The sequence below is a fragment of the Miscanthus floridulus genome, chromosome 2 (genome assembly GCF_019320115.1).
Source record: "Miscanthus floridulus cultivar M001 chromosome 2, ASM1932011v1, whole genome shotgun sequence".
Taxonomy (NCBI): domain Eukaryota; kingdom Viridiplantae; phylum Streptophyta; class Magnoliopsida; order Poales; family Poaceae; genus Miscanthus; species Miscanthus floridulus.
In genome coordinates, this window is record NC_089581.1 from 116,107,741 (window position 1) to 116,126,081 (window position 18,341).

Consider the following 18,341-nt stretch of genomic DNA (forward strand, 5'->3'; position numbering starts at 1 on the left):
CACCGCCCGCACGGTGGTGACTTTCCGCGCGACGGCGGTGTCGGGAAGACCGGGTAGGTTCCCCTCTCCATCTTATTCCTTCCCCAAAACCCGATCTAGGGTTAGGGTTTCATTTCTAGGGTTAGGGTTCTTTCTCATTCGATCCGAGATCGGGATCCTTTTCATTCTTTTCCTGTTTCTTTTATCCCGATTTTGCACGATTTCCCGATTAGGGTTAGGGATTAGGATTGGGGAACGAAATTGTTTTCTTTTCCCCGAATCACCTTCGGGTTTTTCTTTAACCTCATTAGGTTTAGGGTTCATCCGAACCAAAACTTTTCTCAGATCCGACGGATCGAGTTTGGGGTTCAACCGAACGTCGGCCGACCCTTTTCTGCTTAGATCCGCACTGGATCTCTTCGTCTTTTTTCTTTTCTAATCGGTACCCGTTCTAGATCTACGTGCTAGTAGGCTCTGGTACCATTGTTGACAATCTGTGGATCGACTAGAGTAGATCTAGGCGGATGAACTCATAGATCCATGAAACACATGCACATTTAGACCTAGAACACTACACCGAGAGGGAGATAGGGGAGAGAGGGGCTGGTGATGAACCTGAGCCTCCAGATGATGTCGCGGTTGTGCTAGCCATCGCGGGTTCGGTGATGGAGGCAGCACACGGGCAGCGACGGGTGGAGTAGAGGTTGCACGGACGTCAATGCAGTGCGGTCGGGCGTAGCAGTGACGACGGCGAGGATCAGCGGAGCTTCCCGTCGCTGGCTGCGCGCCCTCTTAGATCGGAATTAGGGTTTGTCAGTGGGGTTTGCGGCTCACGGCGAACCTCGTGCTTTGAGCCACCGGCCCCCACCTCTTTATATAGCGCAGTGCGACGGGGGCCCACCAACCATGTAGGGTTGGGCGCCCCCGATCAGGGCGCGAGACCAAGGCCCAATAGGCCGTTGGGCTTATTGGTTAGGAGATCAATCTAACAGGCTTCTCAGGGCACCAGTGCTGCTCGCACCATCAGGTTCGCTAGTTGAGTGGCTGGTCACCCAGCCATCATTCTGATTGACTCGGGCAGTTCTACACCTTTCATCGGTGTGTCCTTGGATCTTACATTTGTCGGCCTTTGATGTTGTCGTGGGCATGGACTGGCTGGCGGCATTCAACTCAATGCAGGTGCACTGGCAACAGAAGTAGTTATCTATACTGTACCAAGGCAACCTTACTCTTCTACAAGGTGTGGGTGATGAATTGCCAGTACAGTTATATCTTCAGCTTTGTCAGGTCTCCGACACCACTGTCGATGGGCGACTCCACCATCATTGCCTGCTGAAATTCAAGCTCGGTGGACTGCTTTTCGGACTTGTTTGCCCCACCAATGGTTGTACCTCCATCCAAGGTGTGTAATCATTCTATTCCCTTACAGGCGGGAGCTCAGCCAGTGTTCATCAGGCCATACCTCTATTCGTTGAGGTTAAAGGATGAGATTGAACGCCAAGTCAATGAGATGTTGTCTCAAGGGATCATCCAGCCAAGCGCCAATGCATTCTCTTCGCCCGTATAGTACTGCTCGTGAAGAAGAAAGATGGCTCGTACCATTTTTGTGTGGATTTCTGGCATCTCAATGTGCTGATCGCCAAGTCTAAATTTCCAGTTTTGGTGTTTGGCCAACTAATGGACGATAGTTGGTTCTTCAACTTGGACCTGTGTGTGAGGTTTTATCAAATTCTGCTTCACCCCAGCAAGGAACACAAGACAACCTTCATGTACACCTTGGTCAGTATGAGTTTCGAATTATGGCATTCGGCTTGACTGGCCCTCGCCATGAACACGACATTGGTGCTAGGTGTCCACCGCTTTGTGATAGTCTTCTTTGATGACATATTGGTCTACAGCTGGTCCTATGAGGACCATCTGCATGCAACATCTTGCAGGTGTCTTTCAGTGGCTCTCAGCCACTACTACAAAATTGAGCTTCACTACCGGCCCATCACTGCCGGTTTCTTACAAATCAGCAGTGATATCGACACATCATTGTCGGTTTTTTTGACTAAAACCAACAGTGATAGAACCGACCGGCAGTGATATTGGGGCCATCACTGTTGGTTTTAGCCAAAAATCGTAGTATGCATGAAAAACTTCATAACTTTCTCATATGATCTCCGAAGACAAACTTTATACTCAAGTTGTAGTACTATTTTCAATATTTTTTATTTGAGATCATCGGATTAAAAAAATATGCATCATATGATTTTATAGAGTTAATACCAGTCACAAGTGAGTGTGTAGTGGTAGGAAAGAATCTCGGACGGAGAAACAACCAAAACAAAAGTTATAGATATAGAAAAGTTATGCAACTTTGTAGCTCATAACTTTTTATTTTGAAGTCATTTTGATGTCGAAATATTTGATTCACAGGATTTTTTAGAAGTCAATACCAATGAAATTCATATGCTCTATAGTCATAAGTGAGTGTGTAGTGGTAGTTAAGTATCCAGGATGGAGAACCGACCAAAACAAAAGTCGTAGATCTCAAAAAGTTATGTAGCTTTGTAGTTGACAATTTTTTCATTTAAAATCATCTATCCAACAAAAATTACGTTTGAATTGTCACATTTGAAATTCGATTTCAAATGACCCCGGATGGAGAAACGACCAAAACAAAAGTTGTAGATCTTGAAAAATTATGAAACTTTGTAGTTGCCAACCTTTTTATTTGAAATCATCTATCCAAGCAAAAATATCGCATGAATTTCCTCACATTTGAAATTTAAATTCTTCAAACAACCTCGGATGGAGAAATGACCAAAACTATCTCAAAAAGTGATAAAACTTTGTAGTTCACAACCTTTCATTTGGATTCATTTAGGGTCCCAAATACTCATTTGAAAACTAGATGAACGTAAAATGAGGAGGGCGAATATCCCAAACAGACAAAGTGTCTTATAAGTGTAATAGTTAGGGGATGAACGCGTGAAGCCTGAGGTCGTGGTTTCGAGCACTGCTGGCCACGGAGCGCGTGTTGTTCGTGCGAAAAGTTGCATGACTTGCGATGCGTGACCTTATGGCTGTCAAGTGGGGTCTCTCCTAGTATTAAAAAGAAATTTCCTATTTCTTTAGTCTCTTTTTAGGGTTTCATGAAAATCGGCAGTGATGAGCCCTCCTCATCATCACTACTGATTTGGTTGTGTCGGTTCAAAATCCTTCGCAGCAATGGAGGATTTTGAACCGGTAGTGATGTCTTTTGTTTATTGATGAAATGCAAATTTACACAGCACTCTTTGTCTCCTACATGGGCAATGTTACGAGCGCCAGTTAAAAAAGGTTCGCATTCGCCGCTGTGAGAAAAAAAACGGATGGAGTGCGGGGGAAAACTGCTCGGACCGACCGGGGGCCTGCTGTATGATGATGATTAGGAGTACTTTGACGCGTTAATATGGTTACTAGATAAATGCCCGTGCGTTGTATAGGAGAATAGTAATGGTACGATCATTTAAGTACGAAAACACATGTGATGTATTGTTAAAAAATAATTTTCAAACGTGATGTTTGGAGCATCGATATTACAAATTTAATTTTGTGCACGGCTAGATCTAAGAGAAGCAATTATGTTCTAGCTGTATCCTCCGACATGTCTAAATGACACACATTCTTAACAGTATCCTAAGGTTGTTGACTCGGCAAGACCAGCAGTCCTTTCAACTCTCCAAGTTGTGTTGGTAATATATCCTGCATATAAACTGTTTATTAATATTTTAAGCTAGAGTATTGTTGAACATATTATGGAGAAAAATATGTATTGCCAAAAAAAAATTCCTCTTTTATGAAGTTAAAACCTCTTTATAGACAATATTCTTCTCCTCCACTTATTCATGTCCTTCTCAGTAGCCAAGGTCACGAAAATTTTGTACGTGCATATATGTACAAAAGATACGTTCAAACTGATGGTGAAGCCCCACCAAGATGTACATGCTCCGGGTCATCGATGCCGCACTCAACAACAAACTCTTCTTCTCCATCCATACGCTCACCGTCGTCGATGTCAACGCACTCTACATCAAGCCCTTTACCCTGGACACCTTCGAACGCGCTGGGTCAGACCAGCAACGTTCAGCTCATCACCAAGACGACGTATCCAGCGCGCGCTACTACATGGAGAGGGCGTGGCCGTACGTATGAACGCAAAGCAGGGTTGAAGTATGACGCGTGGCCACCATGCTGGGGGCTTCAGCGGCTGCGTGTCCCTCACGCTTGGCCTATAGCACCACGACTCCACGGTGTCAACATCTCACGTTCGGCGCGCCGCCCGCGCACCACCACCACGGCGCCGTGGGGTACTTGTTCGATCGCTCCGACGACGGGCATGCACCCGGGAAACATGTCCAGACTCCAGTTCGACTGTGTTGTGGTGTAACTGTTCGCTCCGAAGACGGCCAGCCATCATATTGACGGCGGCGTGCGTTTATATGGTTATTATATTTATTTATTATTAGAAGGTCCGAGACCTGAGGCCAGGATTCCGCCATTAGGCTAGCTTTCAACGGAAATAAATAAAGCTTACTAATAATTTTGATACAACCTGACCGGTCCATTAGGCTTTTAAAGGAAATAAGAGACTCGTGAATTTAGCCTTTCAGATCACGGTTATTGCATATATTTGAAATTAAAATTACAGATTTCATTTACTGTAATATTTATAGGCGTAATCTGCAATTTTCGATATTGAAAATAAAAAAACCGTTAGACAAATAAAAAACCCAACAAAATCTCACAAAGACAATCAATAATTTACAATTATTTTTATAGATAGACAAGGAAAAAATTTAATATGTTATGACACACAAAAAAACAACAAATCACAAAAGTAACAATTTATTTATACTAATTGGTGGTACAGTAATGTTGTCGGAAATCATCTCAAAATTCAGACACAAAAAAAATATAGGAAAAGTGTGGAAATAAAGAGCAAACGCTACGAGAAAAAGCTATTGGCCCCGTTCGCTGGTCTGAACTTTGGCTGAAACTGGCTGAAAAATACTGTTCCGGCTGAATTGTTGTGAGAGAAAAACACTGTTTCGGCTGAAAAAACAAGCCGAACAAGCCAAACTTTAAGACAAGCGAACGAGGCCAATAGGGTCCGCCTGGTATACTAGTATCTTACTATTTACTATTCTAGACAGATAGAATAATATAACCGTAACTACCAGACCCTGTGAAAACTTCCACCCCTGTGTGAAAAGACAAAAGACGACGTAGGTAGCCGGATCCGGCCGGGTCACTTTTGGTCGTCGGCGGTCGGCCGCTGTTGCTCGCCGGGGAAGGCGATCTCCTTAGCCTTGTTAAAGACCTTCCCCCGCTCCTCCCTATCGCCCTGGACGGCAAAGCCCATGTTCATATACAGGGTGATGCGCGAGTCCTTTTTCACGTTGTAGTCCGCCAGCGTCGCGTCGAGCCTATCCATCCGCCTGCCCATATACGGGTTGTCGGCGTCGCTGACCCAGATTTCCTGCATGGCCAGCGGGTAGCGCCGCCTGCGCTGCACCTGCTCCTTGAGGCTGGCCACCGTGTCCCCGGGCTCCACCACCAGCACCATCCTCCTCCCGGCTCCGTCCATCCTGATGTTGTCCGTCAGGGAGATCATCATCTTCTTGTCGCCATGGCGGACCAGCTGCAGCATCACGGACGCGTCGGGGAACAGGTCGTCGTCGACGCGGAATCCCAGGCTCCTCAGAGTGTTCCTCCGGAGCATGTGCTGCACCAGTTTGCACGGGTCGGTGTAGTCCACGAGTATGGGATCCGGGTAGGTCGGCACCAGCTCGTTCTCCGCCAGCGCCCCGGGGGTGTCGTGGTAGAAGGATTTGCCGTTGAAGGTGAGCATCTGCAGGACGGGCGGGACGCCGGTCATATCCTCCACCTGGGCCATGACGCTGTAGATCGTGTCGTTGGAATCCACCTCCAGCGTGTTCCGCGTCGTCTTCTCTTCGTCTTCGTACGCCATCATGTTCGTCAAAAAGATGAACGTGTCCTTCAACATGATCATCGTCTTCATCTCGTCGAGTCCACGAGCTGGTCCCTCGCTCGCTCAACTTCTTCTTGATCTAGTACTACTCGCGTGTCGCTCTCCGAGTTGTCGACGAGATTGCCGGCTCGCGTTTCTTTCTTCTCTCGCTTTGTCGCTGCAGCCTGCACACAATATTTTCATCGAGGTTTTTACCCTAGGCCGGGTCGGGTGAATTTATAGAAGGGGTTCGAGTCCCTCGCACAGATCCGTACAGGTCGAGACTCTCGGGGGATCTTTAGAGTCCAGTCCACGTACTCCTGATTATGTGATTATTATGTCTCCCTATCTTTGGAACCTCTTTTGCTACGATAAATACTAATTATATTTTCTTTTATTTTTCTTTTTCTTTTATCAAACTTAATGAGTACTTGTGCCTAGCGACCAGGGAAAAAGAAATTCTCTGCTGTTATGCGGCTAGCGACCAGGAAAAAAGTTCTCTGCATGCGTGTCGTGGAAAATCTCTCGTGCAACAGAGCGACACCGGTCGTATGCCATCTGATTCTTAGATCCGCCGGTTGTTTGTATGCCACTGATTCTTAGATCCATGCATGGTCGAGGCTGCCGCCTGAACTTTCCACGGAGCACAGTGCTCCATCAAGCCGAGTTAGGACCGGTTGATGGCAGCAAAACAGTAGTATTGCCTGTGAGATTTTCTACATCACATATGCAGATTTTTTTTCCCCACGCAAATGCAGCAGTGAACATGCATTGAGGTTTTTAAACTCTTAAAATGCACTTTTATGGTTTCTAAACTTGTTTGAAAGTCTCATAGTAATAAATGACATCCTCAGCAGGGTCTTATTTCTTATTTTTTTTATTTAAGGGCCGCGAACGAATGATCTCAAGTGGAAAATTGGACAGCTCGCTAGAACGCTACGACTTCTCGATTCGTATACATTGTCAAAATATCACCAACGCATAGTATATCAAGTTAATAAAGCTACTCGGCTTTTTGGGTAAGCAAGGTCAGGTAGCCCCAAATATTTGAAAAGAAAATATCCTGCGACCATGGGTGCCAGCATGCCAGATACCCGCCATCTGCAAAAAGCTATTAGCGTGAACCAACAATGAGGTTTGACCAAGGCATCTTTGCAGCAGAGCATGAGTTCTTTTCTCTCACCCATCAGTCTAGTTGGTAAACACAGCTAGCACACAAGTGTCAAATAGCAGCACCATAATCGTGCAAATCCCATATAACTATAAAATTACAGCTGACTTAAAACCTCGTACCGCTACTGTTAAAAGGAAAAAGGCCCCATGAGTGTAAAGATGACCCTCCCTTGCCTCCAGAACAGTAACCACCACTATAAAAAACCTCTAGTGAAACCAAAACCGCAGAAAAGAACCAAGGTTCATTCAAATGCAATCGTCATGGACCTCTGAAAATATCAGCAATTGGTGAGATCTTGTTCGTAAATCCAAACCGCAAATCAAAACTATAACAAGACATGGAATGTATGACAATCATATGAGAAAACGGATCAGCTCAAATGTGACAACTCTAGTGGTATAAAAGCTGATGCCATGCATGAAGGTTCCAGTATGACAGCTGAATACTCCATCCCTTCCAAGACGAAAGTCATTCTAGTTTGCCCTAAATCAAATCATCTAAAACCTGACTAAGTTTACATAAAAAGTATTCATATTCAGTTATTTACAATACAAGATAAGTATCATTAGAGTCATCATGAAATATATTTCATACTATGCTTATTTGGTGTATAGAGACGAGCATGACCAGATAAAAATTTGGTGGCATGCGGTAAAAAATTACTATTTTTGCCATATTAGTGTTGCACAAAAGATGGGACAAGAAATTTTCATCATGTTGCTAAATTAAGCAATAAAAACAGAAGGCTAATGCAAAACTTCATTGAATCACCTCTTTGGTGCACACTGAAGGACAGAAACATAGCAGTGCATCCAATACTCTGTAATACCAATGTTCATCCAGGGAAATGAGGGAGACGGCTGTAGATGCAGCGATGAAGGTACCCTAAAGAAAGAAACAAGGAGTTTAAAACAAATGCCATCAAAAGGGTAAAAATCAAACTGATAGATTACCTTTCACCGCTAAGGATCCCGTATGCCAATTGTTTGCAAAAGGAGTAACCAGTCCTGTTGAAAACTCTCTCGTAATTTGATCTGATTACTTGAACTGCATATATCATCCTTTATGTTAGGAAGATTACCAGCAAGTGGAACAGCAAAAGAGCAACTGCAGGCTAGTGCTCTGCAAGATGCATTCTATTGACAAAAAGTAAGCACACTATTGGTGATATGAACATAAAGCTAGGCTGCAAAATAGAACTATTCAAAAGTTTGGCAAGCTATTTACATTTGGGCTTCAGTTTGTTCTAAACTACACATCTTAATATATATATATATATATATATATATATATATATATATTCAAATAAACAGAAACTAGGCATGTAGAACAACATGGACATGTTGCTGCTGACATTTATTGTAGAATTAGGTACTGAACAAAGAATGTATCAACCATTCAACTAAGAATGGTCTAAGCAAAAGTCAAGAGAAACATTTTACCAAGAGTGGCATAGCTGCAATGAAGTTCTGAAACTAATGATTCTGATAGTTTGTCGATTAGATCCTCCTTTCTCCTTTCATTGCAACATCTGATTGGATGGGCTGATAGGTCGCCATCTTCAGAAGTATGTCCACTTGATGGCACATGAAGGAAAAATAATCCAGCAGGAAATCTGTGCCTCCTCATCATCCATAGAGTTAACTCAGCATAAGGAGTGGATTGGATTACAGCGATGACAATTTCCAGCATCACACACACCCAGATAACCGTTGTTGTCAAGATAGAGAAGAATACATAGAATACGGAAGTTGTAGGTATAAGAAGTAGGACTGGTGTAAACAGCAGGGAACCAACAACGTGCTGTTCAACTGTGTAGTCATAACTATCTAACCTCTGCCTAAGAGGATTCCATTTGCGCCCTCTGTTACGGCATAAGCAAGTGTTAACAAACTTACGAAGCAAATATGAAAAAAAAAACTGACAATAAAAATGATAAGAGAGAAACAATATTAAAAAAAATAGCTAATGTTTATGCTGCAAACATTATGCTTTTACACACATTAAGTTATCCGGCTCCATTACTAGCTTCTATACATGAAGAGAAGTGAAAACTAATCACAGTCAAGCTTATCCTTCTTGACATAGTTGTAATCTGGCAAAGAAAATCTGCAATGTATAGTCAAATATTTTATTTCCAACACCCAGTGGCAATTTTAAGGAAATTTGGTTCCAGAGCATCAAAAGACAACCGCTTTCAGAAATACCATCAATCAACATTCTGTAAGATACCATGGCAAGAATGAGGCTTTCCAAATTTACCACTCCATTACTTTTGCTCCTAATGGTGTTAAATCAGGCAATGCTAGCCCTCGCCTACGGAAGCACATCTCCCTGCTGCTTTCTGTGCCTAGGAAAACAGCCAAGCAAGGAGCAGGCAATACGCATAACCGCATCCTCTTCCTCCGGCTCGCCCTCATGGTAGTACTCCCCGTGGGCTCGTGGCAGCGAACTCAAGGTAGTAGCCACATCACAATCAACGTAGTCATCCACAGCCTTGGGTTTTATGATGCCAAGGTGGAGTAACTGCAGCCGATACTCGGGGCCCCTTGCGTGGAGTCACACCAGCAGACGTGCATGCTGGGCCAAGAGTGTGTGGAACTACTAGATCTCAGTGGCGCCAAGCACCGTCAAGCACCATCTTCTCGCAGACAAAGCGGAGGATTTGGCAGAGCTCCATTTTGACATTAGCCATCTTGCGCTGCAGGCAGGCCATGGCCTCCTGGCAGCGCTGGACATTGAGGGGCTCATCAAACTCAGCCCACTGTGCCGATGCCACAGACTGCCACCGTCTCCGTCTCCAGCGGCACCGCACCCTAGTCCTCCAGCCACACTGTGGAGTCCTCCCCCTACTCATGATTCCCTGTGATTCACTTCTCCGTGCTTCATTTGAACCCCATTTACATTGATAACCTCACAGACCACGCTGGAATTGAGGATGACACTACTGCTGTCACGTATTAGTGCCGCTACGGTGCTACCGATCTCTCCTTCGAGCCACCAGCCCAGAGCCTCCCCCTGCGAATCATCAGCACGGCGAGCCATGTCATTCGCTGGCTGCCGTAGGGGTCGACATCACCGCCAGTGAGTGCAGCCAGAGTCAATCTGTTTGACCAACCCGTTCTCAATGCTCAAGTTTCAGTGCAACGATCAAAGGGAAAAATCTTTCCCTTATCCATCAGCTCAAAATGGAGCAGAGAACAGCCTGCAGTCTTGTGCGAGGTAACAGAGTGCTAGAATTTGAAACGGACTCATTATGTCCCTTGTATTTTACAGAACACCAATATCTGATGGCAATATCCAAAGTGATGATCTTTTGATGCTATGGAACCAATTTTCCCATTCCTATTGCTAAATTCACGGAAGTTGTCTCATTAGTTTGGGAAAGTGATCTAGCCAGGGGTTTTACTTTTATATTATGGATGATTAGGATTTTAGTCAAGGTTGTGCCTTCACTTTTCCATGTACACATAACTTGGCAGTTCCCTCAACCCGAACCTTTTTGTTTCCCAAACTAGCTCAGCTCTGTCATGTTAAAGATTTAAGACCTACAAATTTAGGTATATTCAAACCCCTCATGTTTCTGTATCAATAAAAGATTTTGCGGGGGGAAGGCTTGCCTCGGTTTTTCCCTTCCCCAGACCCCACTCATGTGGGAGCCTCCGGCACTGGATCTGCCCTTTTTTAGTTAGACAGGCGCCAAAATTCAAATAGACAAGGATGCATTTTGTACCATTTATTTAGTATAACCAAACATATTTGTCGAAGTCAAACTACAGAGAAAAAGGTGATATAAGAGCTAATGTTTAGCGATTGATCAACTCGTCAGTCGTTCAGTAATAAACAAATGTTGCACTTAGTACCCTCTTATTGGACAAGTACCACATGAGTGCACCAAGAGTATGTTACCTGAAAAGACGCCACAATGATGCTACTGTCTGAATCTGTCTTGAATATAACGATGAGATTAACCAGTGAAGCATGGTAACATGCAATGTAGCAAGCTGGATAATGTCAATAAAGAAAGAAACTGGAGTTGTCAGACCTAAAATAATTCCAGAGACTGCAATGCCTTGAATTATATGCCTCAGGTAGCCTCCCACGAAGAACCAAAGGGTAGAGTAAATTTGAACTGCATTAAGAGAAATCATGCCTAAGAGCTCTGCTAACTCTGTATTCAGCTTAAAACCAGCTGGAACACCCATCAGCCACACACAACCAGATCTCAAGATTGCTTCTGTCATGTGGTGGACGAGAGCAATAGTCCAAATACAAATAGTCTCTGTATTTAACAAGAATGCTGCTCCAAGGACAAAACCCATCAGAAGATCCACAATGATACTTGACCACAAAGCATGCTTCCGTATTGCAGCTTTGTGTGCATATTCGACATTCACAGTGGAGCTGAGCCGATAATAATTAAGTGAAGCTTAGTATTTTCAATAATCTGCACTTGAGTATATGATAACTACTATGTATTGAATGTAAATGCACTTGAATATTCATAATACAAAGATTACATGAAACAACAAAATGGAAGTGAACCAGTAAACTCTCTTTTGCATATTAAAATAACCATGTAAGATTAGTAATAACAGAATCACTATGTTATTGCCTTGGTATATGTTAACTTATAAGGATAGCACAAACTTTTATGCCAATATGACACAACAGATTAAAACGGCGACTAAAGTTACAGTACAGATTAAGAAGCTATGAATCCACTATTAATTTACCTTAGGGAAGCATCTTGGAGGACAATTGGCCAGTAGAGAATTTGGCAGCTGCGAAGATGAATGTTATTCCATGAATGTCTGAAAATCTTATTTAGCATCAAGTACTGGGGCATATGGCTTAAACATTTCCGGAACATTAGAATCATGATGTAGAGAATAGTTGATGCTGAAGCCAAAAATATCCCCATGCAGTGCCATGTTACTTGAACTAAGACATCATATCTGAATAAGCAAGTAACAAGGTAAGAGCAGATAAAAGGAGCAGAGTGGAGAAGGTTAACAATAGTGCTTACACAGATGCAAAAATGAAATAAGCCCCAGAGCTTGTGGTAGAACATTCCTGAGTGTCTGGCAGTCTAGCTGCATTTGAACAATTAAGCGCCAAAACAATTGAATCCTTCAAACAAACATGAACTGACTTAATAGACCATCTAACAAAAAAAAGGAATAAATAACAAGCAAAACCACTCATGCACATACCAAATCAAGAAATGCTGGTTGCTTTTGTAGATCATTTATCCAATTTGGCTTTTTGAATGAAACATTCAACTTACGAGGTGCATCCAAACCCAGTGAAAAATGGTTTCTGCCGATGGTCGGAACCTCATATAGTATGACCTAGAATAAATTGAATAAAATATCTCATCAATTTGTCAGAGCAAAAGGAAGAATAACTAAAGAGGTGTAAAAACATGACAGTTAAAAAATTGTTAATACAAGGATATTATAAACAGAGCCTTGACTTACATACGTGGCAACGATTGTTTGCAATCTGTTGGCCATCAAGATACAAATGGTGAAGAACTGGAACTTGATTCAGGTTGCTCTTAAAGTTCTTTCCAAACTTCCAACACAAGTGCACCCAACTGCCCTCTTTGACTGCAGACTTTCTGCAAGCATCCAGAAAACCATCCAACACACAACAATCGCATCCCCATCTTCTATGATCATAACTTGGACCCTGATCCCCATTCCCAACTGATCCAATCATGGCATTGTTTCTTCTTGTGCCAAAATGTTCTTTCTGAACAAAGTTTGCATCCAAGGGCAGCTGCTCTAATTTATTAAAGCAGTATTCTTCTAACTCTTTACGGGGGTGTCGACCACAATCCCCAAGAATGGTAAATGCAGCAGATTCTTGCAGGCTTACTGGCATCCTTTTATTTGAGGAAAGGACGATGGTCTAACATGAGAGACAACATTGAGAGAAGAAGCTGTGAAAAATATAAGCAACCAAGATAAACATACTCTAGCAGCAGTTTTTCTTCTTCTTTTGGAGAGTTTTAGCAGCTACATCAGTAGATGAGCAAAAAAACAGAGGTTCTGCCTTTCAACATGCATGTTGCAAAATTAAACGAAACAGATAAACATAACATGATTTCAGCAGTAGATTACTAGAGTTCCCCCCAAGCAAGGAAAAAGGACAAGCATAGCAAAGCAACCTCTGGAGTTGATGAGATGGGGCGTACCCAGTGCAGAGAGCTCCCGCTCTGTGCGGGGTCTGGGGAAGGGTGTCAGTGGCAAGCCTTACCCTCGCTTGTGCAATGCGAGGAGACCGCGACTCGAACCCGGGACCTTCCGGTCACAGGCGGTAAGACTCTACCGCTTGTGCAATGCGAGGAGACCTGCGACTCGAAACCCGGGAGTTGATGAGATGGGGCTCAAAACAAAATCTTTAACAACTCAAGAAAAAAGTAAGTTAGTACAGATGTGTGGTAAAGATAGGACCAACTTTTTAAAAAAAATGCTATGTGCTAAGCACCGCCTAGGCACCACTGCACCAGAGTTCGTGGAGGAAGCAGGGGAGGACCAGAGGAGAGGAAGGAGGAAGGTGACTAGGTGAGAACAGAGAAGAGTGAACCAGGAGATGTAGGATGAAAAGGAAAGACCATGACAAGGAGGAAGCGGCACTTGCATGAGGAAAAGCTATCACCAGAAGAAGCGGCTAAGTAGTATTTGCATGAGTAAAAGTTATCACCAGTAAAGGTAGCTAACTGTCACTTTCTAAAATTATTGTAGCGCTAGAGCTTCAACGTTTTTTCATGCTAGAAGAAGGAACCAAAATTCTGCTGAAAAACACAAGCTTGGAGGATTTGATTTATGCATGTCAAAATAAAAAACAACATACAGGACAGGAGCCATAGCCCTTCGATTCCTAAGCCACTTAATTCCCTAACTCCCTCCCATACCTCGACTGTTGTGAAGCACAACTCTTTGTTCTTTAACAGCAAATCAACAAATATAATAGAACATCAGCTGTAGACACTCAAGCAACTAGCCAAATCAACTTGGCCTTGTAGTAGCACACAGTCCCACTTTATTCTTTTATTACTGATGGTGGGTGGCTTTGAAAGGAACAGAAAACTCCTCTTGGGTGCTCATTTACAATAGATACCAGAATTCGCCCCTTTGAACCTTATTACAATAGGTCTATTTCTATATTAGAGAAAAAATAACTATATCATTAAAGAACCTACAGTAAACTGGATTGGACATCTAAATGACAGCACAACATTTTTAATGGCTAATTTCCTCTGAACAGAAACTAAACTTATAACCGCACCCAAAGTCTTCATCAGTTACATTTAATACTTAAAATTGGATTAAAGCAGTTCGTTACTTTGGGATTAAAATACAAAATGGACCACTTCCTCACCTTCAACTAAGATTTTACAAGAGAATCTCACAATACTGCATTTGGCACATAGATTACTGGAATATGGGTTCATGCATCTACCAAAAAAATATCCAATAATGAAGCAACAATGGTAAACTATGTTTAACCTGAATCATCAATACTGACCTGGAGGGTGTCGAGTGAGGCAAAAGAGCGCAGGATGTGATCTTGGGTCACAACTGCAGAGATGACGATGTCGATAGAACCAGCACTGCTGAAGAACCATCCGAACAGGACGAGCCTCAGTGAGAAAGGCTTGTGCTTGAGCTGCAGCTCCTGGCGTGGCCACCATATCCTGCATCGCTCAATGTCCATCGCTGCTGTATCTTGGGGCTTGGGTCCTGGGTGAATACCATCAATTACGGCAAAACAAAATGGCAACAAAACCAACCTAGAGGTTTGCATATGTGCATCATCCCAGACAAACTCATGTTTATTGCTTATTTATTGGATAAATAATCATCTGAATTCTTATAAACAAACGAGAAATGAAAGTACATGCAGAACAGGTGCAGTTTACATGACAAGAAATAGATAAAACATAAGTTATGAAGGGCAAAAGGAAACAACAAAAAGAAGAAAATCCTGACCATTGTATACAACCAGGGCAATCCATTTAACGTACCTACAGTAGTTTCAGTTTCTATTTATCACACCCACAGAAATTATGTTTCCATTTAACACACAGCACAACAATTTTGCTTCCATTTTTATAGAAACAAATGAAAAATTTGTCATGCCAAGAGTACAGAACGGAGGGGGAACAAGGGGGCTCACTGTGGGCAAGGCTTCGTCCACCACAGGTGTGGATGAAACCGTCAGGGAGCAACAAGCAGACTCAGGGAACTGGCGCCATCAGGCTCTGCTTCTCAATCTGGAGGCTGCAGGGAGTCAGTTCTGAATCAGGGACTGACGGTGCAGGGTGCAGTGGAGATGCCACCACGCAGTAAAGGTGCAGAATGAGGCGATGCGAGGGGTGAGGTCGCCTCAAAATGCTAGCCGCCTCTAAGTTGGGTTTTGTTGCCAATTGTTTTGCCATAGCCAATGTTATCCACTCAGGACCAAGCCACAAGCAAAATGAGGACTGCATCATAGCAAGTATCTATTCACCGGTAGGCACAAAAAATTAACAGATCAACCAATTGTTTTTCACTACAACACCCCTACCGTAGGTACCTAACAATTATACAATTTCTTGAAGTGTTAGGGTACGAAGAGCCAAGTCTCTTAATATATATAATAATTTGGTATAATCCAAGGAATATGAGTCTTACATAGTATCCTTTCGTGTTTAGTTGCTAGTAGATGTTTTCATTATAGTCTACGTTAATGACTTGACCTATATGCCAATTCAGGTAACTTTAAAAACAATACAAATATCATGCAACCACCTTATATGTAGAATTTTTTTATGATAAAGTGGGGGATTTTAGGCCTCACCTATGTGAAGCAGTCCTAATGGGTGAATTTTCATTGCAATGCATAAGCAATTGCAGCTGTATTTTTGTTCCAGAGAGTAGTCTCAAAATATAGGAAGCATAAAAGCTGGCTTACTCCAAAGGGTTCGATTTTACAAGTGAACATGATGCACCTTATCCTTTGAAATTGCGTAGTAATAAACAGACTCAGTATCTGATATTGTGAATGCTGAAGTCGAGTAGTGGACTATTGAATTCCTTTGAAATTGCATACTAAACTGACTCGGTATCTAATATTGTGAATTTTCACATCAACTTTTGAGTAAAGGTCTTACAGATGTGCTCTTTTCTTTGTTTTTTTAATCACAGTAAAGCCACAGACACTCGAGATTGAGTCTAAAGATCTCGAGATTTAGCGAAGTCATCACAGGTGCCTCACTGTCGAGGAGCACGTAGCTTACCACTGAAAAAACAATATCACTAAATCCTAGAATACTAGAAAAAAATTTGTCAGGTCGAGAAATTAAACTCATGGGAACATCCCGCAATTTACCTAACCAGCTAAACTACTCTTAGTTCCAGTGGTGGATCCAGAAACGGATCAAGGGAGGGGCTAACTAAAGAATAGAAGGGTAAAAATCTTACAAGCCCTATATTATAAAATGTTTTCCACCGCCTACTTGGCAGGTGGAAGGGGAACCTCCTACATTGCAAATTGCAATGCGATTATTACTTGTTAGGAACTAACATGGCATTCACTGAATATTTGAAAATTGCAATTGAACAACTAGATACGGTACTTTTCTGTATTATGTTCTCACCTTGAAGCTTGAACTCTGACTCTTAGCGGCAGAAGGGGGCAAGGGGCGGCCGGGCGTCGGCGACAGCGGGGCGCCCGTGAGCCCGTGAGCCCGCGAGGTCGTGACCCTCACGCCTGGAGACCTGGGCACCTGGCCGCGACTGGGCGGCTGGAGCCTGGCCTTGTGCCCTGGCCAGCTGGAGACCCGGCCGCGGCTTGCAGGAGGTGCGCAGGCGCCGGACCGGGGAGGGGAAGGGGGAGGGGACGTGGGGAGGGCGGGTGGCAGTCGCTGCCCGCTGCCGAGAAGGCGGCGACGGCGAGCGCCGGGAATCGCGCGGACGGTGGGGAGTCCGCAGTCGCGACCTGACCGAGCTGGGAAGTGGAGAGCGTCGGGCTTCTGTCGCTCGTCTGCTTAGGTTGAGAGTTGGGCTGTGGAGGGAGCTGCTGGGCTGGGTCCGAAGAAGGCTCCCAGATGTTTTGGCCCACGACCGGGGTTGCAGCCCCAGCAGCAGTCCCCACGTGATTTGCTCAAAAAAAAGAAGTCCCGGGCCATAGTGAGTAGGAGGAGGACGACGGCTGCTGAGAGTTTCCTGTGTGAAGCCTCCATTGTCGATTGGTTGTGCGTCCAAGCAAACAAAATGAAGGGAGTTCAGTAGACGAGTGAAAAGCATTGGGTGCTTGATGCGGGTTATATTTTGGGGTGTTCCAACGGTACTTCAATTACTGCTAAAAATGTAGGGCAGCGAATAAGTTTTGACCTTTGATTGTTGCATGTTTTAGTTGTTGCTAGTTGCTACACATAGATGTCAGCCAAACTAATGGACCCATATTAATCTTAATCTTTTATATTGCTATTGGAGTCATCCAACGAAGTTTCCAGGATAACTCTCACGAGATGTGTTAGGTAAAATAAAAAAGATCTAATTTTTTTCCCTAAAATTCAGAAACATGTGACTTGAATTTAGTATACTTTAATTGTCATGGCTATTGGATGTAGTATGTTTTTTAAAAAATTATGCACCTATAGAAGGTAGATAAAGTTAACCTAATAAATTTGCATCAAAATTACCTTCTATCTTTATGAAAGATAATACCAGTAATTCCTAACTTTATTTTAAAATTACCTTGATAAGCCATCAACTTTCTGGCGTTACAAAAAGAAACCAAATATCTCTCAAATACAAATATAAGCTATTACGGAACGTACTTTAATTTATCTATATCTATATATCTACCTAATATTACAAAGCGAAGAATTTCTTTCAATCTTTTTTTATTCGTATAATATCTATAAGTTTTTGTCCATCCGTCCGAGTATGTTTTCCAACTTTTTATCGTTTTTTTTTTTGCTTTTCACCTCTACTCGAATGTCCGATGTTTCGGACGCGCGTCAAAAAATGATTCGACCGGCGCCTCATCTTATCCGCCCGCTCGACGCCCTCCCCATCCCCATCTCGTGTCCGTGCGCTTCACTTCTCTCACTCTTCTCGCCCTCTCCTCCTCCCGACTCCTCCACTCTCTCGCTCTGCTCGCACACCGCCGCCCCTCCCTCCCTCA

The 18,341-nt window shown here is 43.3% G+C and overlaps 2 protein-coding genes across 7 annotated transcripts; both read right to left on the bottom strand.

The window, feature by feature from the left end:
* Window positions 1-5,257: 5,257 nt before the first annotated feature.
* Window positions 5,258-5,983, bottom strand: LOC136536913 (uncharacterized). The gene has a single exon (XM_066529048.1). It carries the CDS (start codon window positions 5,981-5,983, stop codon window positions 5,258-5,260), a length of 726 nt encoding a protein of 241 aa, XP_066385145.1.
* A 782-nt stretch (window positions 5,984-6,765) lies between these two features.
* Window positions 6,766-17,148, bottom strand: LOC136528262 (uncharacterized). Of its 6 annotated transcripts, none has more exons than XM_066521198.1 (12): window positions 16,807-17,147; window positions 15,345-15,441; window positions 14,694-14,908; window positions 12,642-13,073; window positions 12,371-12,508; window positions 12,184-12,287; window positions 11,891-12,112; window positions 11,064-11,558; window positions 8,597-9,018; window positions 8,108-8,201; window positions 7,926-8,039; window positions 6,766-7,422 (listed from the first exon to the last, which is right to left on the bottom strand). In XM_066521198.1, the coding sequence occupies exons 3-12, from the start codon at window positions 14,880-14,882 to the stop codon at window positions 7,413-7,415; spliced, it is 2,220 nt and encodes a 739-aa protein (XP_066377295.1). In that variant the 5' UTR covers window positions 14,883-14,908; window positions 15,345-15,441; window positions 16,807-17,147; the 3' UTR covers window positions 6,766-7,412. The 6 variants fall into 6 exon arrangements, with proteins under 6 accessions (XP_066377295.1, XP_066377290.1, XP_066377301.1 ...); XM_066521193.1 differs by having other exon boundaries at window positions 15,345-15,448; XM_066521204.1 differs by lacking the exon at window positions 15,345-15,441 and having other exon boundaries at window positions 16,807-17,148.
* Between the last annotated feature and the right edge of the window lie 1,193 nt (window positions 17,149-18,341).

Coding starts and splice junctions, on each gene's coding strand:
- LOC136536913 (XM_066529048.1), bottom strand. CDS start 5,983: ATGATGGCGTACGAAGACGAAGAGAAGACGACGCGGAACACGCTGGAG.
- LOC136528262 (XM_066521204.1), bottom strand. CDS start 14,882: ATGGACATTGAGCGATGCAGGATATGGTGGCCACGCCAGGAGCTGCAG. Junction 12,509..12,641: donor TTGCAAACAATCGTTGCCAC/GTATGTAAGTCA, acceptor AATTTATTCTAG/GTCATACTATATGAGGTTCC. Junction 11,559..11,890: donor CTCCAAGATGCTTCCCTAAG/GTAAATTAATAG, acceptor TTATCGGCTCAG/CTCCACTGTGAATGTCGAAT.